Here is a 23,512-nt window from a genome sequence, read left to right as displayed (position 1 = left end):
CCTATTTTAAGGCTAAATCTGCCAGGGCAACCAGTAAGCCTGACGTGTAATGTTTGCATACACCTAAAATGATGTTTAGCTCCAGCATGCTTTTGAGTTGAGCTTATTGATATAGCATATCACTCAAATCTTCCCATGCATGAAGTAGACATGATCTCAACAGTTAGTACTACACAGTATACTGTTACCTCAGTTTGTTTAATATGTTAATCTACTTACTGTGTCTTTACTACTTATATTTCGCACTAACGTCACCTCGCTTATTAATCTTTTAAATACACACTTGCGTCTGTAAACTCTTATAAAAATTTAAAATGACCGACGAACATAAGACTACCACCACACGAGACGTACAGAACAAGATCTTGAACAACTCAACCACCGAGAACTAAACTGAGGTCTTGCTATAAACCACAATGGCATTGATAAAATGTAATACGTACTGCAAATTACTGGATGTGACTACCACCCCATCTCTTTCTCTATTCTGTACCCTATAGCTCACCTTAAAATAATAAAGAATTTATAAAAAGCCACGTCATGTACTGCATACTGAAGATATATATACCTTGACACCGTTGTTGTGGCGCACCAAGGCGGTTTGTAAATCTTTGTGCACAAAAAAATGGAAAAAAAATTGGCTAAATTTCTAAATTGAAGTTTGCGCCAAAAACAAAGTTTTGATCTGCTCACGCGCAGTAGCGCAATCAGAACTTCAGTGGAATACAAGGAATCCTGAGCATGCGTTTCACTGCTGTGCACAGGTATGAAGCCTGTAAACTGATTAGAGGACCTCCTACTTACAATGCCGGGGGGGAAAAAAAATGTACTTCCCATTCCTGCTTTGTAACATCGAGTGTACAAGTGAGGCCTCTCAGCTCTCCACCCAGGGAGCTTTCGGATCATTGTCCCAAACATCATCGTGTGTGCCTTACCAGACCTGGATTACACAGAGCTCGTGTCCGTCCAGATGTTGGGGCAAGAAGAACTGGTCAATCTTGAGGGAGATGGTATTTAAGAGTAAGTAGGCGGGAAATAAATACAATTTTAGTATTAAATACAGAGCTTCTTGTACATTGAAATAAAGATCCAACCCACTTGTCAGTACTGCCACTATATGCCAGTAAAAAAAAATATACACACACAATTTTTTCCCCTACTGTTTAGAAGATATATCCACCAAGAAAGCATGCATGTATTTTTTTTCTCTGCAAGTTTTGGGGGGATATATGAAAAAACAAACATTTCGTAAACGCTGACAATCGTTTGCCACCTGACAATCTTTTCATGACAAGGTTGAGCTACGTCTAATTCAGTTTTTCTATTAGAAGGTTTCTCTTTTTATTTATTTTTCCTTGGTTCTACCTTGTGTTATACAATGGCTACCACTGGAAGTATTTCATTGTTATCATCCTATAATGGAACAGATCTCTGTTCCACAAGCTTGAGGTTTAATGGGATAATTTTAAGCAAAACATTATTTCTTGTTTTTTGCTTTATACGTTCTACATATGTCCTATGGAAAGGCTTATAAGTAAAGGGGGTGACATTTCCTGTATATTTTGTGCCTTGCATCATTTTTAAAAAACAATGTCAAGGCCAAAGGTAATTCACAGCATACTACATAATACATTTCCATTAAAGGGACACTATAGTCACCTGAACAACTTTAGCTTAACCCCTTAAGGACGCGTGACATGTCATGATTCCCTTTTATTCCAGAAGTTTGGTCCTTAAGGGGTTAATGAAGCAGTTTTCGTGTACAGAACATGCTCCTGCAGCCTCACTGCTCAATCCTCTGCCATTTAGGAGTTAAATCCCTTTGTTTATGAACCCTAGTCACACCTCCCTGCATGTGACTTGCACAACCTTCCATAAACACTTCCTGTAAAGAGAGCCCTTTTTAGGCTTTTATTTATTAAAGTTCTGTTTAATCAAGATTTTCTTATCCCCTGCTATGTTAATAGCTTGCTAGGCCCTACAAGAGCCTCCTGTATGTGATTAAAGTTCAATTTAGAGATTATGATACAATTATTTAAGGTAAATTACATCTGTTTGAAAGTGAAAACTGTTTTTTTTTTCATGCATGCTCTGTCAATCATAGCCAGGGGAGGTGTGGCTAGGGCTGCATAAACAGAAACAAAGTGATTTAACTCCTAAATGACAGTGAATTGAGCAGTGAAATTGCAGGGGAATGATCTATATACACTAAAACTGCTTTATATAGCTAAAGTAATTAAGGTGAAGATAGTGTTCCTTTAATGTATTCCATCACTTAATTTTTTTTTTTTTTAAATCCCCCCCCACCCCCAAAAAAAAATAAGCATTACATCACTTAAGCAGTACAAATTATTTAATCTGTATTAAATTGTTAAACCAATTATGTTTTGACCTAAATTGGAAAATGTCAGATCATATGTATGAATTTATGCAATTCATTTCGGGTTTATAACTTTTAAATTGGCATGTCAAATTTAATCATTATAACCCCTATTTCTACCTCTCTAAAACTTAAGTTTCAAGTACACAGGCCAGCTAGTAAAGAGGATCCCTGCTGAATATGCAGGCACAAAATTCTCCCACACTCCAGCACCTATAAAAGGCTGTGTAATCAGCTGAGCAAACCTTCCCAATCACAATATAACTAGATTTGGTTGGGTATATATCCAGGGGCTTTTCATACTTCCTAGATGAGGAAGGCAGAGTTGCTTACTTTTGTAGTTTCATTATCTTAAAGCAATATTCCTCTGTTTAATTCATACTGCAAATTCACAAAGAATGGTTTGTAATTGAAATTTATACTCAGGCCAGCTCTAGCTAGTGCTTAGGATGTAAAAACTAATTGAACCTTCATGTTAAAAATGATTTCTCTTTTCACTTCCTCCCAGCAAAATATTCAAAAATGAAATACAAATTAAAGTACCTTCCAACAGATTTATGGTAAACAACTCAAAATTAGGCAAGTCACTGTTACCAATTGCCATCTAAAAATAAATGTCTTCCTCAATCCCATCCACATTGTCCTACCATGGCCATTATAATGTTTGCTTTGCGCTCTTCTGTTACTATACTTGCCCTTCTTATATAAATCTCTGCTCTTTATAATTTTATGCCCCCACTTTCTAAATTGTGCATTCCAGCAGCTGTGGGTTGCTAAATGTGTTATCAAAAATACTAAGGGACTGAGAAAGGGAACTCTTGGCACCATTACCACTACAGTAGGCAGTTGTGGTTTTGGTACTTATGAGTTTTCCTTCAACTCTCCCAGTGCCATAAGTTTGTGTAGAGCAGTGTTTCCCAACCCAGTCCTCAAGGCACACCTACCAGTCCAGGATTTGAGGATTACCCAGTTTTGTCTAAGGTGTTTTTTCTTTTTTTTCTAAAAACACCTTAGACAAAACTGGGTAATCCTTAAATCCTGGACTGGTAGGTGTGCCTTGAGGACTGGGTTGGGAAACACTGGTGTAGAGCACTACTAGGGAAAATTCTAAGAGTGTTTCATCACTGGTCAACAGAAGACCCTGAATCATAGAAGTTTTTTTTTAGCTCCCCTTTCCTGCCCTGTTGAGTCATGTAATTGCTGAAATAAGATCTGAAACAAGCAACTACCACCTCTTTGGCAGTGAAAGGTACCATTCATACTGTTCTTTAGTCCTCATAGATGTCATCTGACGTGCATTTGTTTGTTCCTTTTGCATTTTATTCCATTGCCGGTTTTGACGACCATTGCAGTTTTGAATTCCGCACGGTTTACTTTATGTCTAGATAGACTTCAGTTGATATCATTCCACAATCTTTCATTGTGTAGTAATAGTTTCTGTTTTCCCTTTTATCTACCCTTAATTTTTCTTTCACAAACAAATTTGTCTTGACTCCAGATGCTAGATTCAAGATATAATGTGGCATAAATGGGTTGCCCTACACTTCTATGTTTTAGGCAAGACTCTAGAGGTTAAGAAAGGTGAATGTTTGTCATACAGAACACATTTTATAAAAGTAGATAATGTAAAGATGGTATTTACCTCGCCAATTTTGGCACACTCTCTGGCTCCTCTATGAAGGGTAGCCCAGGTATCCTCATATCTCGAAGATAAAAAAGAAAACAAAAATAAGAAACAAATCAAAATATTTAGCAATATATTTACAGGGTGCACAAATACAACTCCAGCACTCACACAGATACTTCCTGAAATTAAAACACTGACAAAAATAAATGAAACAAGCAAACCCTAAAATTCAGTACATGCGCATTCATTGTATTCAAGGACCTCTGTTTCCATGGTAACCACAAGATGCATCAACAAGGGTACAAGGACATCAGGCAGCTGTATTGGATATGAGCAGAAGGGATGTGAGCCCTAGTGTAGTGGTGACTAAACCTGGCACCCCATTTATATCTGAATGGCAGACTTAAAGAAGGCTGAGCATCTAGAGAAATGTAGTTGTAAATCATTGCTGGGGCTAAGATTAGCCATCACTCCTCACGTGTGCTCAAATGTATTAACAAATGAACAATATATTTATATACACACACATCATTTAACCGACGAACAAATGTTACTGCGGGAAATACTCGGGATTTCTATGGTGTTTTATTCATAAATCCACAGCCAGTAAACAGCTGTTGTAATCTGTAGAAGACACACACGAGTAGACCGATGGAGATGTTATACTCCATGCAGGTTGCAGAATAAGAAGAGTTACAGAAATTTTACCACTGATTCTAAAAACATTTGTACTATCAAGGGCAACATTAAACTGAACCCAGACTGTAAAACAGAAAAAATGTATCAAGTTAATAAAATAGTAATGCAGGCTCAGATGCATGAAACAATTTTCAGACGACGCGAAAGGTGCTGCTTCACAACACCAGAAATTCGACATCTTCCAACCTTATATCTATTACTCAGAAACACACATAGGGTAATAACAATCAAGCAGAGAAAAATGCAGCAGAGTGAGATAGCGAGGCAATTTAAACTGCAAAGAAAGGAGAACAAGAAGCAGCTTTCAAAAATATAATCCCACAAGACAGGAATCAGCCTAGTGAAAACATTGCAGGAATTATCAGGAGAAAACTAAGGTGTCAACCTTGTAAAAGAAGAACAAAGTAATTGCTCCTGCCAATATTGCTCGGAAGGAAGCAGCAGCAGCAACATAAAAAGAGGTAATAAGGTAAAAGCTGGCAATTTAGGTTAACCATAGGTACTGAAGGCAATGTGAACATTTGTCTCTTTAATTCTGTGCCTGGATAAAACAGGACATGAAGAGTGTTATTAGAGGAGCTGGCTAGGAAGTGTAAACCAGTATTTATGCACAGGCTCAGTCTTGCAAAAATGTAGGCGGTGGAACACATGGCTGCCTCACATCAAGTTATTACCACAGGCTGCAAGAGTCCCACACATATCTGATCTTCACAGAGAATTGATGGAACATTGATTAAAATCTGGCTGAGGTGAAGAAGTTGGGTGTTAATTCTTGTTTAACCCTTTATGACAAGGGGCTAAACATTTCATTCAAACGAAAGATGTTATGTGTCATAATTGGGTATCAGAGAACCTTCAAATTATTACATCTGAAGGGGATATCAAATTTATTTTGTTTTTATGCTCTACTTTTTTTTTATCAATACATACACTCACCCAAATCCTCCCCATCAGTTCTAAAACTCCAGTCAGCAATTTAATCTTTACACTTTCATACTTGATCTCGATATCATCCATTTCTTTCCACATCATATAGTTTGGGCTCCATTTTTGCAATCCCCCATCACATAACATTTTTCAGCACTTCTACCTTACACCCAAGAGCAGCAACCCCTCTGTGTTTTAATGGAGTAATGTCACCTAGATGAACTTTGTATAGTAAAGCAGGCAGAATGTCTAGATCTCAAAATGGTAAAGGTGTAGGAAAGATCACAAATCGTTGTTGCCCTCCCCATAGTAAAGTTATTGAGTGCATCCTAAATAGGGTAGGAACTCCTTCACATGGAATTGTGGTATAACAGGGTTACGTCTGAGACATGTAGTTCCACAAACTGGGCAGGTACCTTATTTTTCTATTGTAATTAGTTTAACCTTGCTGTGGGCAAGCATCCTGGAATGCAAGGTGCAGATCAGTTCCGTGCTGACTGTGGGGGTTACAGTCAAAGCAAGGGAGCATAAATGGGAACATGAATCTAAGACTGGATGAGGGAAGTGAGATCTCTGGAATGGATAGTAAAGTTGTAGGAGCTGCAGGAGCTGAGTGTCCATCTTATGCAAGTGCGAGGGAGCAAGGGCACTGCAATAACACAATGCGGCTGGCTGCTCACAACCCTGACACTGCTGGGCTAAGTAAGTTCTCTGCATCAGTCCCCGGCCAGCTCTACACTTGCCCAGGGTCCCTGCTTGTCAGCCACATATTGTCTTAACATTCCCCAAATCCGACTGTCTGATGCGTGTTCTGTATAGTAGGCATGGAGCTTTTTTTTTGCACTCTATGAAGTTGTTTAGCTATAGCCACTTGTGGGATTATTGCATGATGAAGTGGTAATGTCACTTTTAAGGTCATTGCAAAGATGCCACATAATGACATCTCCACTGTTTAAATGTTCAACTTACACACACACACACTTTGGGAGGTGGATAGAGGGAAGGACCATGGTGGTGCAGAGGGTGAGACACTCATGGTAATTCACTAAACTCCAAAAGTTTTGCAAATTAAATCAAAATGGTAAAACACAGGCAAAAAATAAAACAAAATAATCTAATTTAGATTATATAGTTATATTTTGCAGTATTATTATTTATATAGCACCAGCATATTCTGTAGCACTTTACAATATTATAAAAAGGGGGAAATTTAACAATAAATGAGACAATTACAAAATGCTACAGGAACAATAGGTTGAGGACCCTGCTCAAATGAACTTACAGTCTCGAGGAGGCAGGGTATAAAAACAGAATAGGACAAATAGTTGGCCAAAATGTGCCCTTTTTGGCTTGGATGATATTGGGGCAAGCCAAACCACCACATGAATGACTATTGGATTACCCAAACAAAATTTTAGTTTCAGACTAAGTGGTTTGGTCAAACAGAACCAGGTTGTACATGATCCTTAATTTGATAACGAAGACAGCACACATAAAAGAACTATTAAAATAAATTAATTTAGTTACCTGCTCAGAAGTTCTGAACCTCCTGGGAACTTTGGTATGTGCTCGATTGCCCTGTAAAGAGGAAGCATGGTAACATTAAATTAACAAAACAAAATAAAAATATATTCTGGATTACACTCACACAAAGTTGTTTTGGAACAAAATAGTGAACATAATGAATCAATAATTGGTAAACAACATCTGCATAAGTATAAAAAAAAAAAACCACATGGTACTGTGACAATAACGAAAGGAGTTAGGGTGGCCACCTTGATAATACAGACTACACAAATGCAGAGTTAATGTGTAGCTCCTATATATGAAAAATGATCTTGCTTGATATGAATTTAAATACAATCAATTGCATTTCAGACTGCTGAGCAGATCAACCCTGTGGTAATGAAAGCAAATGAATACAATTGTGTAGCCTCAGTCAGAAGAGTCCAGGATTCAATAATAGGGATAGGTTCTATATCTGTACTGCCAAGTACACTTCGTTAAGGAGGCCCAAATGGAATAGAGGCTTATATCAGCCTTTGTTCATTATGTTAACACCTTATTTTACTGTAATGGCAAATGACTACATACATGTTTATCTACAGGATTTATAGGTAACCACCTTGAATTTAAAAAACTAAAAAATAAATAAAATAAAGTGGGCAATTATTTTTAAAGGCCCCATAATTAGTTCTGTAGTGGATATTATAGTGCTAGTAGTCTGCAGGTACCTGAAGCCCTCAATCAGTTTGCTAATGCAGAAGTTATGGAGTTGCCCTATTTAGATTTCAGATGATTTTCATCATAACCACTACAGTGGCATGTAGCAGTTATGATGCCTAGACAGTTATTGAGAAGGGCAATAAGCACCAAAATAACTTTAGCTTAAAGAAATAATTCCTTTTCACAATGCAATTTCCTTATTAGACATTAGCACAGCCAACAATATATCAATGTGAGCCAATTAAATCACTCCACCCCATAGCTAATCACTGTCCTCGTAGGTCTCCCCTTTCCCTTTAGCACAGCTGGGGACATGGAGGAAACATGTGTCGGTTGTCAAATATACAGGGATTAGAATTCTTTTTTAATTTCTAGACAAGTTTAGGGACCAACCCTGTAATCCCATACATGAATTCAGAGATATCGCGCTGTAAATTTAAGTTATCCTGATCTATACTATTTTTTAGGGCAAACATTCAACCTGGTTATGTAATTTTTCCCTTACAGGGTTTTAGTGATACATAGTTGCAATAGATAGTTTTTATGATGTTCAGTGGTACATTTGATATATTACTATCCACTGTTTTAACTAACAGATACCTGCTTCTATACCTTCCTAAACATGCAATGTTTACCATTGATATTAATTGAATCCCACCCACTCAGAGAAATACATTGATACTAGTTTTAACAGTTATGTATAACTATTTTCTTTTAGTTTTCACTTATTATTCTAGAGCATCCCATATTCGTAATAGATTTATAGTTCCCTTTGTGAGACGGTTTAGCTTTCCTTATTAAAAAGTTATATTTTAGAATTACTTCATGGCGTTTTCACCACACCAGATTTTCTATGGAAGTTTGCAGTAAGCTTATAATCCTTTAGTACATATGTGACGATAAAGACTGATATCGTCCATATATACAAACTAAATTTTCCTTCCCCCATGACAACTAAGCATACCTAGATCGGCCAGGCAGATATCTCAGCATGGGGGAGGCTCTGCATCTTGTGCTATGTGGCACAAAGTCTCTTTTTGTCACATTTCTCACCCTCCCTCCCCACTCCCCCAAGAAAGTCCTGCTGCCAGGCTGGGACCCTCAGCTGCATATACAGACACACACACTGCTTTATGTATAACATATCACAATACAGTGATATCCAGATACATGGAAAACAGTCACAAGAATGGCGCTGCAAGCTTGTGGATTGCACTAAAATCAGGTCATCCGTCACAACATACTTTTCAAACTTTTTCTTGCTTTATATTGGTTTGTATATTTGTTTAAAAAAGGTCAAGTAATACAGATGGCTCCAGAGACCCTGCAGAAAAGGCATGTTCCTCCTGCGAACAGGCTGTGTGGAGCGTTGCTGCGCGTTCCCATGGCAACGCTCCACACAGAATTGAGCGGGAGGACAGGAGAGCTGCAGCCAGACACATACTTACCACCACCGGACCACCAGGGCTAGCTGTCCCCCCCCTCCTTCACCAAAGATAAGAAAGGGGGGGAGGGGAATAAAGATTCTTCCATTTTATTTACATTTTTTTTATATATCTTTACCACCAACACCCCCTCACCCCCCCCCCCCCCCCCCAACACTCACCGCTATAGGAGATGGCTCCTGCAAACTAATACCTACTTCATGATAAACTGAGTGTCTCCATATCTATACAATATACAAAGCTAAGCTTATTCAAAGTGCACAGGCTTTATCCTATGCTTTGCTATATCTATTGTGTTGCTAGCCTAGTTATATTAGACATATATTGTAAAAATTACGCTGCTTTCTATCCTCACGTAAATTTAGCAACCTAACTTCCACACTCATTTTAATGGTTAAGTTACATGTCCCAAAGAAATGAACACTTAACTTGCTCATTAGCTCACAACAAACACATATCACGCAGCATACTATACTCTTGTCTATACTGTTGTTTTAAATCACATATATTACTAAAATGTGCAACCTCCTCAAAATGCTGACCAACTGTTGTGTTATATACCGTACTTGCACTTGCTGTTGGGGCAGCTATGTTACTTTCTTGCATGACTAAACTAAAGAATAAAATAAAAAAAAATAAAAAAAGATCAAGTAATGCAAGTTGTATTGATGACCAGAGTGTTACTTTAAATGGACACTAAAGAAAGCCAGACCGCTTAATCTCTATCAAGTTCATAGGAAAGCACTAAATACAAGAATGAACTATAACAGAGGAGGCCATGCCTCTTCATAAAACTTTCAATTTTGTAAATTTTTATGGCACACAGCGGGTGGGGAGTTGTATGGAGCAAGGGGCAGGCGCACTTTAGCGTTAGAAAGTTAGTACAGGGGGGCGGAGCCTGGACTGCAAGCAGGCAAGACATGCATCACACAAGCTCCTGCTGCCAATGCCGAACACCTGGTGATATCCTGGGCTGGCAACCTGGTGACCTCTACTCAAGGGGATTCCCAAGCTGGGGGCACCTAACCTTACCGGTAGATCATTCGATGCCCTGAGGCAACAAGAACCGCAACGGCAGGTTGAGGCCTACTGGACTCAGACCGAGTGAGAGACGGACGCTCTACTTCTGCTGAATAAAGCTAAGTTAAGCACGACTCCACACCCCCCCCCTCTCGACCTGCGGGGAATATCCCGGTCCCCCCCCATGGAGAGCTTAAGGTACAAGCCCATCTGCAAGCTACTGCTTACAGCTCAGTGCCGCGGAAGGGAAACAGGAGAATGAAGCACTCCAGCATGGTAAAGCCTCCTCAGGGCACCAAATATAAAACAACGCTCCCGAGACCTCACTACCGCTCGCCCCGGCGGAGAGCCACATGAGGCAAGTCCTCCAAGCATCTGACACCGGGCTGGACTTTCTCCTTAACGACCTGAGACGCTATTTTTGTCTTTAAATGCCATGCACAAAATCTTGAGTATTATGTTATTTTTATATTTTGCTTATCATTTCGGCTATCTCTCCTTACGCTGTCTAATGACACTGCAGTTCGGCGTAATACTAATAATGCACCCAGGGGTGCACTAACTCGATATCATGTTTACTTACAGTTACACTTGTATATATCAACATGTCTAGCTAGAAGTCTTGGCTCCCAACAATTAACGAGCATAACAAGTATGATATACTGTACTAGGCCCTCCTTGCATTACTCTCGTAGTTAGACATGACTTTATAGCTTGAGGCCATCTTGTTTCTATAACATCATAAAATGGTAGTCGTATTTAGTAGATAGGGGTGTCTACGAGTATCCATGCATGTGAGTAATGTCGTGACCCCCTCGTGCAGGTCAAGATTAAATATCGTGTTACGCTTCTACAAAAGCATGTACACCCATACACCCACTAATCCCATTACTAATATACAAGCATGCATGCATGCATACGTAGACTAATTACACTATTATAGTCCTACTCAAGTATTCCTAGCCTGTTTTCTCTCAGAAATATAAAAAATGTGCTGTATTATTCTGCTATGACAATGTTTGCTATTGAAATGCATGTACTAGCTGTCATGGCTCTACAGGCCTATCTGTTATGTTTTCTTATGCACAAGAAAAATAAAGAATAAAAAAAAAAAAAAAGAAAGTTAGTACAAGGTCATATAAAGATTATTTTATGGTTTACAATATGCTATGCTATGCTGAGATTAATAAAGAATGTAATGACCATGGTTATACCTGCGCTGCTTCTTAATCTTCACTTCTCGCGACTTCTCGCTCAAGTTTTTAAACCTGCAATTTAAAAAAGTAAACTGTATTAGCAGATAACTCAGCGAAGAGCCTATAATCCCACTGTACACACAATTGGCAAACGATGGTGTATTCTTGGAATAGTAATTTGAACTGTGGGAATAGAGAAGAGCCTCATGTATTTCAAAGTGAACTTAAACAAAATGGCCTGGTGTCTTTTTATAGAGAATAAAATATAATCTATACATTTCACTAGCCAAAGTGCTGACAAATGTGTATCAGATAGCGGACAAGCTATTTTCACCAACACAAGGTGTTCGTGTGGGGTGAATATGAAGAGGAAAGTATATTTCAATCTATACACTTGCACTGTATTGCACCTGAACAAGTCATGATTCCAATTTGTAAATACCTGAAAGGTAATGGAAGTAGTTGATAACATTCATTATAATTGCCATCTGGATGACAAGCTTCATGTGTTTACATATTTAGTTATATTATGCTTCTCATGGTAAGCAACAAGATTTTGTAAAAGAATTTTTGATGATTGGTTTCATAATTATTTGCGCTTTCAACTGTGTGTACTAACAAAGTATTTCTACTACTTTCAAACAAAGACTCAACTGGCCTAATATGTGTAAGTTCAGAGCTACTTAGTTCAACCGAGTTAAATAAAAGTTTTGATATCAGTTTCCTGCAATGATAAAGTGTGCTTGGTTTCTTCTTGGAAACAAATCTAGCAATTTCTCCAACAAAAGACTGAACCACACAAATTGGGGAAGGGTATACAGGGCCGGCGCTACCATTAAGGCGAATAAGGCATTCGCCTGGGGCGCCGGCCTCTGGGGGGCGCCCACTGGGAGGTTTCCCGGTGGGCTGCCCTTCTGCTGTCTGGGGATGCTGTGCTGGGTGAGTGGCTCCTTAGCCACCCCCCCAGCGCAGCCATTCAGCTGCTGGGCTCCCTCTGCAGCCGATTACCTGCTCAGGGAGTGGGGTTTACTGTAACCCCATCCCCCGAGCAGAGCACTGTGCTTCCTGCAGGCTGGGGGAAGCCGGGATGTAAACTGGTATCCCGGCTGCCCCCTGTCTGTGAACACAGGAAGCACTCAGAGGGGAACAGGAAGCAGCCTGTGCTCACAGTGCACGGCTCCCCTGCTCCCCCAGCAGAAAGAAAAACAACATCCTGGATCCTGCTGCCTGGAACTCTTCACAGCACCCAGGTATGGCATGGGGGATTGTTTATAGTATCAATGTTTGTAAATTGATGTGTGTGTTACATTACTGTGTTTGTGTGTGTAAATAAAGTGTGACTATATGAAGAGTGGTGTGATTTTGTGTTTGACTGACAGTGTGTGTGTGTTAATGAGAGTGTGCGAGTGACACTGTGTTAGTATGTGCAAATGACACTGTGTGTGAGAGTGTGCAAGTGACACTGTGTTAGTATGTGCAAGTGACACTGTGTGTGAGAGTGTGCAAGTGACACTGTGCGTGAGAGTGTGCAAGTGACACTGTGCGTGAGAGTGTGCAAGTGACACTGTGCGTGAGAGTGTGCAAGTGACACTGTGCGTGAGAGTGTGCAAGTGACACTGTGCGTGAGAGTGTGCAAGTGACACTGTGCGTGAGAGTGTGCAAGTGACACTGTGCGTGAGAGTGTGCGAGTGACACTGTGCGTGAGAGTGTGCGAGTGACACTGTGTTAGTATGTGCAAATGACACTGTGTGTGAGAGTGTGCAAGTGACACTGTGCGTGAGAGTGTGCAAGTGACACTGTGCGTGAGAGTGTGCAAGTGACACTGTGCGTGAGAGTGTGCAAATGACACTGTGTGTGAGAGTGTGCGAGTGACACTGTGTTAGTATGTGCAAGTGACACTGTGCGTGAGAGTGTGCAAGTGACACTGTGCGTGAGAGTGTGCAAGTGACACTGTTGTGTTAGTAAGAGTGTGTAACTGGCAATGTGTGTTGGTAAGAGTGTGTAACTGGCAATGTGTGTTAGTAAGAGTGTGTAACTGGCAATGTGTGTTAGTAAGAGTGTGTAACTGGCAATGTGTGTTGGTAAGAGTGTGTAACTGGCAATGTGTGTTGGTAAGAGTGTGTAACTGGCAATGTGTGTTGGTAAGAGTGTGTAACTGGCAATGTGTGTTGGTAAGAGTGTGTAACTGGCAATGTGTGTTGGTAAGAGTGTGTAAGTGACATTGTGTATGTCAGTGAGAGAGTGTGTAAGTGACATTGTGTATGTCAGTGAGAGAGTGTGTAAGTGACATTGTGTATGTCAGTGAGAGAGTGTGTAAGTGACATTGTGTATGTCAGTGAGAGAGTGTGTAAGTGACATTGTGTATGTCAGTGAGAGAGTGTGTAAGTGACATTGTGTATGTCAGTGAGAGAGTGTGTAAGTGACATTGTGTATGTCAGTGAGAGAGTGTGTAAGTGACATTGTGTATGTCAGTGAGAGAGTGTGTAAGTGACATTGTGTATGTCAGTGAGAGAGTGTGTAAGTGACATTGTGTATGTCAGTGAGAGAGTGTGTAAGTGACATTGTGTATGTCAGTGAGAGAGTGTGTAAGTGACATTGTGTATGTCAGTGAGAGAGTGTGTAAGTGACATTGTGTATGTCAGTGAGAGAGTGTGTAAGTGACATTGTGTATGTCAGTGAGAGAGTGTGTAAGTGACATTGTGTATGTCAGTGAGAGAGTGTGTAAGTGACATTGTGTATGTCAGTGAGAGAGTGTGTAAGTGACATTGTGTATGTCAGTGAGAGAGTGTGTAAGTGACATTGTGTATGTCAGTGAGAGAGTGTGTAAGTGACATTGTGTATGTCAGTGAGAGAGTGTGTAAGTGACATTGTGTATGTCAGTGAGAGAGTGTGTAAGTGACATTGTGTATGTCAGTGAGAGAGTGTGTAAGTGACATTGTGTATGTCAGTGAGAGAGTGTGTAAGTGACATTGTGTATGTCAGTGAGAGAGTGTGTAAGTGACATTGTGTATGTCAGTGAGAGAGTGTGTAAGTGACATTGTGTATGTCAGTGAGAGAGTGTGTAAGTGACATTGTGTATGTCAGTGAGAGAGTGTGTAAGTGACATTGTGTATGTCAGTGAGAGAGTGTGTAAGTGACATTGTGTATGTCAGTGAGAGAGTGTGTAAGTGACATTGTGTATGTCAGTGAGAGAGTGTGTAAGTGACATTGTGTATGTCAGTGAGAGAGTGTGTAAGTGACATTGTGTATGTCAGTGAGAGAGTGTGTAAGTGACATTGTGTATGTCAGTGAGAGAGTGTGTAAGTGACATTGTGTATGTCAGTGAGAGAGTGTGTAAGTGACATTGTGTATGTCAGTGAGAGAGTGTGTAAGTGACATTGTGTATGTCAGTGAGAGAGTGTGTAAGTGACATTGTGTATGTCAGTGAGAGAGTGTGTAAGTGACATTGTGTATGTCAGTGAGAGAGTGTGTAAGTGACATTGTGTATGTCAGTGAGAGAGTGTGTAAGTGACATTGTGTATGTCAGTGAGAGAGTGTGTAAGTGACATTGTGTATGTCAGTGAGAGAGTGTGTAAGTGACATTGTGTATGTCAGTGAGAGAGTGTGTAAGTGACATTGTGTATGTCAGTGAGAGAGTGTGTAAGTGACATTGTGTATGTCAGTGAGAGAGTGTGTAAGTGACATTGTGTATGTCAGTGAGAGAGTGTGTAAGTGACATTGTGTATGTCAGTGAGAGAGTGTGTAAGTGACATTGTGTATGTCAGTGAGAGAGTGTGTAAGTGACATTGTGTATGTCAGTGAGAGAGTGTGTAAGTGACATTGTGTATGTCAGTGAGAGAGTGTGTAAGTGACATTGTGTATGTCAGTGAGAGAGTGTGTAAGTGACATTGTGTATGTCAGTGAGAGAGTGTGTAAGTGACATTGTGTATGTCAGTGAGAGAGTGTGTAAGTGACATTGTGTATGTCAGTGAGAGAGTGTGTAAGTGACATTGTGTATGTCAGTGAGAGAGTGTGTAAGTGACATTGTGTATGTCAGTGAGAGAGTGTGTAAGTGACATTGTGTATGTCAGTGAGAGAGTGTGTAAGTGACATTGTGTATGTCAGTGAGAGAGTGTGTAAGTGACATTGTGTATGTCAGTGAGAGAGTGTGTAAGTGACATTGTGTATGTCAGTGAGAGAGTGTGTAAGTGACATTGTGTATGTCAGTGAGAGAGTGTGTAAGTGACATTGTGTATGTCAGTGAGAGAGTGTGTAAGTGACATTGTGTATGTCAGTGAGAGAGTGTGTAAGTGACATTGTGTATGTCAGTGAGAGAGTGTGTAAGTGACATTGTGTATGTCAGTGAGAGAGTGTGTAAGTGACATTGTGTATGTCAGTGAGAGAGTGTGTAAGTGACATTGTGTATGTCAGTGAGAGAGTGTGTAAGTGACATTGTGTATGTCAGTGAGAGAGTGTGTAAGTGACATTGTGTATGTCAGTGAGAGAGTGTGTAAGTGACATTGTGTATGTCAGTGAGAGAGTGTGTAAGTGACATTGTGTATGTCAGTGAGAGAGTGTGTAAGTGACATTGTGTATGTCAGTGAGAGAGTGTGTAAGTGACATTGTGTATGTCAGTGAGAGAGTGTGTAAGTGACATTGTGTATGTCAGTGAGAGAGTGTGTAAGTGACATTGTGTATGTCAGTGAGAGAGTGTGTAAGTGACATTGTGTATGTCAGTGAGAGAGTGTGTAAGTGACATTGTGTATGTCAGTGAGAGAGTGTGTAAGTGACATTGTGTATGTCAGTGAGAGAGTGTGTAAGTGACATTGTGTATGTCAGTGAGAGAGTGTGTAAGTGACATTGTGTATGTCAGTGAGAGAGTGTGTAAGTGACATTGTGTATGTCAGTGAGAGAGTGTGTAAGTGACATTGTGTATGTCAGTGAGAGAGTGTGTAAGTGACATTGTGTATGTCAGTGAGAGAGTGTGTAAGTGACATTGTGTATGTCAGTGAGAGAGTGTGTAAGTGACATTGTGTATGTCAGTGAGAGAGTGTGTAAGTGACATTGTGTATGTCAGTGAGAGAGTGTGTAAGTGACATTGTGTATGTCAGTGAGAGAGTGTGTAAGTGACATTGTGTATGTCAGTGAGAGAGTGTGTAAGTGACATTGTGTATGTCAGTGAGAGAGTGTGTAAGTGACATTGTGTATGTCAGTGAGAGAGTGTGTAAGTGACATTGTGTATGTCAGTGAGAGAGTGTGTAAGTGACATTGTGTATGTCAGTGAGAGAGTGTGTAAGTGACATTGTGTATGTCAGTGAGAGAGTGTGTAAGTGACATTGTGTATGTCAGTGAGAGAGTGTGTAAGTGACATTGTGTATGTCAGTGAGAGAGTGTGTAAGTGACATTGTGTATGTCAGTGAGAGAGTGTGTAAGTGACATTGTGTATGTCAGTGAGAGAGTGTGTAAGTGACATTGTGTATGTCAGTGAGAGAGTAAGTGACATTGTGTATGTCAGTGAGAGAGTAAGTGACATTGTGTATGTCAGTGAGAGAGTAAGTGACATTGTGTATGTCAGTGAGAGAGTAAGTGACATTGTGTATGTCAGTGAGAGAGTAAGTGACATTGTGTATGTCAGTGAGAGAGTAAGTGACATTGTGTATGTCAGTGAGAGAGTAAGTGACATTGTGTATGTCAGTGAGAGAGTAAGTGACATTGTGTATGTCAGTGAGAGAGTAAGTGACATTGTGTATGTCAGTGAGAGAGTAAGTGACATTGTGTATGTCAGTGAGAGAGTAAGTGACATTGTGTATGTCAGTGAGAGAGTAAGTGACATTGTGTATGTCAGTGAGAGAGTAAGTGACATTGTGTATGTCAGTGAGAGAGTAAGTGACATTGTGTATGTCAGTGAGAGAGTAAGTGACATTGTGTATGTCAGTGAGAGAGTAAGTGACATTGTGTATGTCAGTGAGAGAGTAAGTGACATTGTGTATGTCAGTGAGAGAGTAAGTGACATTGTGTATGTCAGTGAGAGAGTAAGTGACATTGTGTATGTCAGTGAGAGAGTAAGTGACATTGTGTATGTCAGTGAGAGAGTAAGTGACATTGTGTATGTCAGTGAGAGAGTAAGTGACATTGTGTATGTCAGTGAGAGAGTAAGTGACATTGTGTATGTCAGTGAGAGAGTAAGTGACATTGTGTATGTCAGTGAGAGTGTGTGTGACATTGTGTATGTCAGTGAGAGTGTGTGTGACATTGTGTATGTCAGTGAGAGTGTGTGTGACATTGTGTATGTCAGTGAGAGTGTGTAAGTGACATTGTGTATGTCAGTGAGAGTGTGTAAGTGACATTGTGTATGTCAGCGAGAGAGTAAGTGACATTGTGTATGTCAGCGAGAGAGTAAGTGACATTGTGTATGTCAGTGAGAGAGTGTAAGTGACATTGTGTATGTCAGTGAGAGAGTAAGTGACATTGTGTATGTCAGTGAGAGAGTAAGTGACATTGTGTATGTCAGTGAGAGAGTAAGTGACATTGTGTATGTCAGTGAGAGAGTAAGTGACATTGTGTATGTCAGTGAGAGAGTAAGTGACATTGTGTATGTCAGTGAGAGTGTGTAAGTGACACTGTGTATGTCAGTGAGAGTGTGTAAGTGACACTGTGTAGGTCAGTGAGAGTGTGCAAGTGACATTGTGTAGGTCAGTGAGAGTGTGCAAGTGACATTGTGTAGGTCAGTGAGAATGTGTATGTGTTAGAGTGTGTAAGTTAGTTAGAATGTGTAAGTGTGTATGCCAGTGAAAGAGTGTGTGTATTAGTGAGATTGTGTGACACTGCAAAGGTAATTATTGCAATTTTGAAGAAACTGAAATAATTACTGTCCTGGGTTAACGTTAACTCCTTTAGTGGCTATGCATTGAGACGTCCAGCGTCACGCAAAACCTGGTGTCATGGAAATACCACTGCGAGCGCGGCCATTAAGGAATGAAGGCGGACCCAAGCAAGCACGAAAGACATTGGTGCTGGACCCAGGTAAGTGACAGAAGGGGTTTAACCCCTTCTGCACCACAAGGGGGGTGCGTTTGACAGAGGGGGAAGCTATAGTGCCAGGATAACAAGTTTTTTTCCTGGCACTATAGTTTCCCTTTAATGCCTACTCAGTGCGTCTCTTTCCCTAAATGTCTCTTCACTGTAGTTCAGAGTTTAGTGAATAAACATCTGAGGGAATGTAGTTGCATTCATGAGGGGGCGGCAAAATGGATTGTTGCCTAGGGCGGCAAGAATCCTTGCACCGGCCCTGAGGGTATACCAGCACTCTCAATCTATCATGACCACTTAGGCTTTATAATGTGAACGTGCAAATTTCGCATTATCAAGGAGCACAAGCTACAAGTGCTAGGAAGGGTGAAGTGGCAGGTTTTTGTCCAAATCGCTCCTATATGGTTTGACAAGAAACTGGATGAATGGCACCAACATAACCACTACTCTGAGATGTAATGATTATGTTAGCTAGAGTAAACCTTGAAGGAGATGCTAGTCATTAAAGTGAATCTATTAAAAAGGTTACTATAACACTATTGAGAGGGGGGACTATTCTGGCATAATATGTCCTACTAGGCACAGGGTGTAATGTCCTCCCCCTTCTCAAGGTGTAGTAAAACCTGAAACAAAAATGTTTATCATCACCTTGAAACTTATGACTGGCCAAATTGCAAGCTTGGAGCATGTGCCCCGGGACAGGATGGGGATAGAGGGGGAAGAGAAGAAAAAAAAAAAAAAAGACGACCAGTGCTGCACGGAGGAAGGGGAGAACTACCTTCCCCTTGCAGGTGAACCTCAGCACTCCTTCAGTTATACCAGGGGTAGGCAACCTTCGGCTCTACAGATGTTGTGGACTACATCTCCCTTGATGCTTTGCCAGCAATATGGCTGTAAAAGCATTATGGGAGATGTAGTCCAAAACATCTGTAGAGCCGAAGGTTGCCTACCCCTGAGTTATACCAAAGGATAAGTAGGGGCTACTTTTTCCTATGGATAACCTTCAGGCTTTTTAGCAAGTTTTACAGCCTTTGTAACTTTGTCATTGGCTGTACTACAAACTATTTGCAGTGTTGCGTCACTCTAGGAGCAGCACGTCACTGCCACTCCACTTGAGGACTTGTGTGTGCCCATCATTTGACTTATATAGGTGTATGGGGTGGTTAATTCATTATCATTTCAGATCCTAATTTTGCACAATTTAGAGTTTATCCACAAACCTCTGGATTGAAATTCAAATAGCAAAATTTAGGCAATAATTTCGAAAAATTATCGTACTCAGCCACAGACAGTTTGGTTATTTTAGTCTACATTTTGCCATTTGGATTTCAATTTGCTTTAGTGAATAAACTACATTTGGTATGCTCCCTGACTTAAAAGCAGCAAATTTAACTTGTTTGTGATTAACAGTGTAATTCAACTGTCTTGAATTCAACAGTGGATTTCAAATGTTAAACAAATGTAACTAAAAACTGTGACATTCTCTAGTCACCTATGTCTTCAGTTTGCTCAGTTCACTTGAATTCACAGCATTCACGCTTCTGTGAAAAATCCTCAATGGGTTAGGAAAGTCCCCGGATATCTATATCACTAACATGTCATCTATCACAGGGGTGTTAAAATTCCAAAATAACTGAAATCTCCTCATCACATGTTGAATTAAACAAACTAAGATAATGAGAATTCAAAATGGATTTCAAATTGAAGGCCAGAGTAGTCAAACTGAAAATGGAACTGACTTAAATCCATTTTGAATTCTCACTTTAGTAAATAATTCTGAAAGCATTTACGACATTCCTGAGAGCTAATTGTCCATGTCAATGAAACACAGAGGGTTATTCACTAAGCTTACGATTTAAAGTGAACTGAATTCTGAATTGCAAAATTAAGGCTAAAATAGGTACCGTAAGTTATAGCGGAGTTGGAAAACTTTTCTTGATAAGCGGTTTTACCCTCAATTGTGCCATTTGGGTTTTAATTTCACTATATTCAATGCACAAGACAGTCCATTCCTGTTTCTGTCATATTCCCTCATTTCTCATTTAGATGGAACATTAGACATATCAACATAGAAATATAAAGTGGGAGATTGTTTATTTTTTTGTGATGGGAGCTGTGCCTGCAGCCAGTACCCTGTGCTTCCAGCCAGTACCCTGTGCTTCCAGCCAATGAGAAGCAAGGTGCACTGCTGGCAGCCTGTGATGTGCAAGAGACTGTTCTTGCAGCCAGTCATATACACGGCTCTGTGCTGGCAGTCAGTCAATGTTGAGCAAACTGCTCTACTGGCTACTGTCAGTGATGAACAGGGCTCTGTGCTGACAGACAGTGATGAACAGGGCTCTGTGCTGACAGACAGTGATGAACAGGGCTCTGTGCTGACAGACAGTGATGAACAGGGCTCTGTGCTGACAGACAGTGATGAACAGGGCTCTGTGCTGACAGACAGTGATGAACAGGGCTCTGTGCTGACAGACAGTGATGAACAGGGCTCTGTGCTGACAGACAGTGATGAACAGGGCTCTGTGCTGACAGACAGTGATGAACAGGGCTCTGTGCTGACAGACAGTGATGAACAGGGCTCTGTGCTGACAGACAGTGATGAACAGGGCTCTGTGCTGACAGACAGTGATGTACAGGGCTCTGTGCTGACAGACAGTGATGTACAGGGCTCTGTGCTGACAGACAGTGATGTACAGGGCTCTGTGCTGACAGACAGTGATGTACAGGGCTCTGTGCTGACAGACAGTGATGTACAGGGCTCTGTGCTGACAGACAGTGATGTACAGGGCTCTGTGCTGACAGACAGTGATGTACAGGGCTCTGTGCTGACAGACAGTGATGTACAGGGCTCTGTGCTGACAGACAGTGATGTACAGGGCTCTGTGCTGACAGACAGTGATGTACAGGGCTCTGTGCTGACAGACAGTGATGTACAGGGCTCTGTGCTGACAGACCGTGATGTACAGGGCTCTGTGCTGACAGACAGTGATGTACAGGGCTCTGTGCTGACAGACAGTGATGTACAGGGCTCTGTGCTGGCAGTGATGTACAGGGCTCTGTGCTGGCAGTGATGTACATGGCTCTGTGCTGGCTGGCAGTGATGTACATGGCTCTGTGCTGGCTGGCAGTGATGTACATGGCTCTGTGCTGGCTGGCAGTGATGTACATGGCTCTGTGCTGGCTGGCAGTGATGTACATGGCTCTGTGCTGGCTGGCAGTGATGTACATGGCTCTGTGCTGGCTGGCAGTGATGTACATGGCTCTGTGCTGGCTGGCAGTGATGTACAGGGCTCTGTGCTGGCTGGCAGTGATGTACAGGGCTCTGTGCTGGCTGGCAGTGATGTACAGGGCTCTGTGCTGGCTGGCAGTGATGTACAGGGCTCTGTGCTGGCTGGCAGTGATGTACATGGCTCTGTGCTGGCTGGCAGTGATGTACATGGCTCTGTACTGTGTGCCCTGACCCCTCTCGCTGTTTACCCGCTAGTGAGGTCCTGCTGCACGGTGAGTAACCGCTCCCGCAAGTTCTCAAACATCCTGCCCCGCGCCTGGTACACTGACAGCGGTCACTGCGGCTCCATGTCCTCACACAGCACGGGACAGCAGTTTACTCGGCGCTCCTTCCGCCTCCAGAGACACTCCCCGGCCGCTAACTCGTGACCCGCTGGGGGCAGCACCAACTACACGGCCCCGCCCACGGCATGTGACGACAGACAGGGTGATTCCCGCGACCTGTCACTAGCAGTTCTTTATGATACCACCAGAGGGCAGCAAACACCGCGGGAATATATAGAGTGCGGGCCGACACTGGCCACCAGGAGACAGGATTGTTATAGCAACTTATAGTCAATTCAAAGAGGATTCCACATTTATAGTCAGAATGGCCAAATGGAAGAAATGCTTTTTTCTTTGGTTTTGGTTAATTCGACGATGAATGTACCCTGTGTATAGTTGACACACACAGTGTTATTCAGTAAAGTCCAATGGCCCCATACCGAAACAGGCAAAACCATTCACTGCTGTACGGGCCGTTCGCACGCCAAAATCAGGACAGTGTTCATGGAATTCAACAACGTACAGATTTTGTAATTAAGGGCCCTGAACAGCCTTGGATTTGGTCTGGAGTTATATGGCAGCTTGCCAGCCAGGCGCCACATTAAAGTACCACTACAGTGCCAGGAAAAACAAACTCGTTTTCCTGGCTCTATAGGGTCTTTGGGTACCCCCCACCCTCAGGGTCCCACTCCCGCCGGGTTGAAGGGGTAAAACACTTACCTTTGTCCAGCGCCGGGCTCCCTGGGTGCAGGGGACTCTCCTTCATTTTCAGACGTCATCCGCCGAATGCGCATGTGCGGAACGAGCCGCGCGCGCATTCAATCAGTCCATAGAAAAGCATTTCTCAATACTTTCTTATGGATGTCAGCGTCTTCTCACTGTGAAAATCAATGAGACAGCCACTAGAGGCTGGATTAACCCTAATGTAAACATAGCAGTTTCTCTGAAACTGCTATGTTTACAGCTGCAGGGTTAACCCTAGATGGACCTGGCACCCAGACCACTTCATTGAGCTGAAGTGGTCTGGGTGCCTATAGTGGTCCTTTAATAATTAAAATAAATAAAAAGCTCTCACACTCTGCATACTCAATGTGAACCTGCATTGAGTATGCAGAGTGTGAGAGCATTTTTTGCTTTGTTTTATTTAGTTTTTATGCTGTGTTATGGCTGTATTTGTTTTAACAGAGAAATGGTGTGCAAGAATACAAATATCTACCTTTATACAAAGTCCTATTGGTTTATAGTGATGTACTTGTATCTTATATGCCTGTCTTGCTTTTTATTAAACGACGACAAATAAAATAGTTTAAAATAGAAAAAATAAATAGTACTATAAGGGAGGCATATTTCCTAAAAAATGTAAAACTAGTGACTGGGCCACCATTGCTGCCCGGTTACTAGAAAAGGACCCGTTTCCATGTGAAATAACTGG

General features: G+C 41.4%; 1 protein-coding gene across 1 annotated transcript in view; it reads right to left on the bottom strand.

Annotated features, from left to right (window-relative positions):
* The window catches only part of DTNBP1 (dystrobrevin binding protein 1), a 178,469-nt gene extending 156,307 nt beyond the window's left edge, over positions 1–22,162 (bottom strand). The window contains exons 1-4 of the mRNA XM_063451702.1: positions 22,006–22,162; positions 11,539–11,592; positions 7,161–7,211; positions 4,023–4,083 (exon numbers count right to left, since the gene is read on the bottom strand). Coding sequence (XP_063307772.1) covers positions 4,023–4,083; positions 7,161–7,211; positions 11,539–11,592; positions 22,006–22,061 — 222 coding nt within the window. The 5' untranslated portion in view covers positions 22,062–22,162. The remainder of the gene's footprint in view (positions 1–4,022; positions 4,084–7,160; positions 7,212–11,538; positions 11,593–22,005) is intronic.
* Positions 22,163–23,512: the final 1,350 nt, after the last annotated feature.

This window comes from Pelobates fuscus, chromosome 4 (genome assembly GCF_036172605.1).
Source record: "Pelobates fuscus isolate aPelFus1 chromosome 4, aPelFus1.pri, whole genome shotgun sequence".
Lineage (NCBI taxonomy): Eukaryota > Metazoa > Chordata > Amphibia > Anura > Pelobatidae > Pelobates > Pelobates fuscus.
Note: the sequence above shows the minus strand (reverse complement) of the source record. Positions and strands in the feature narration are given on the sequence as shown.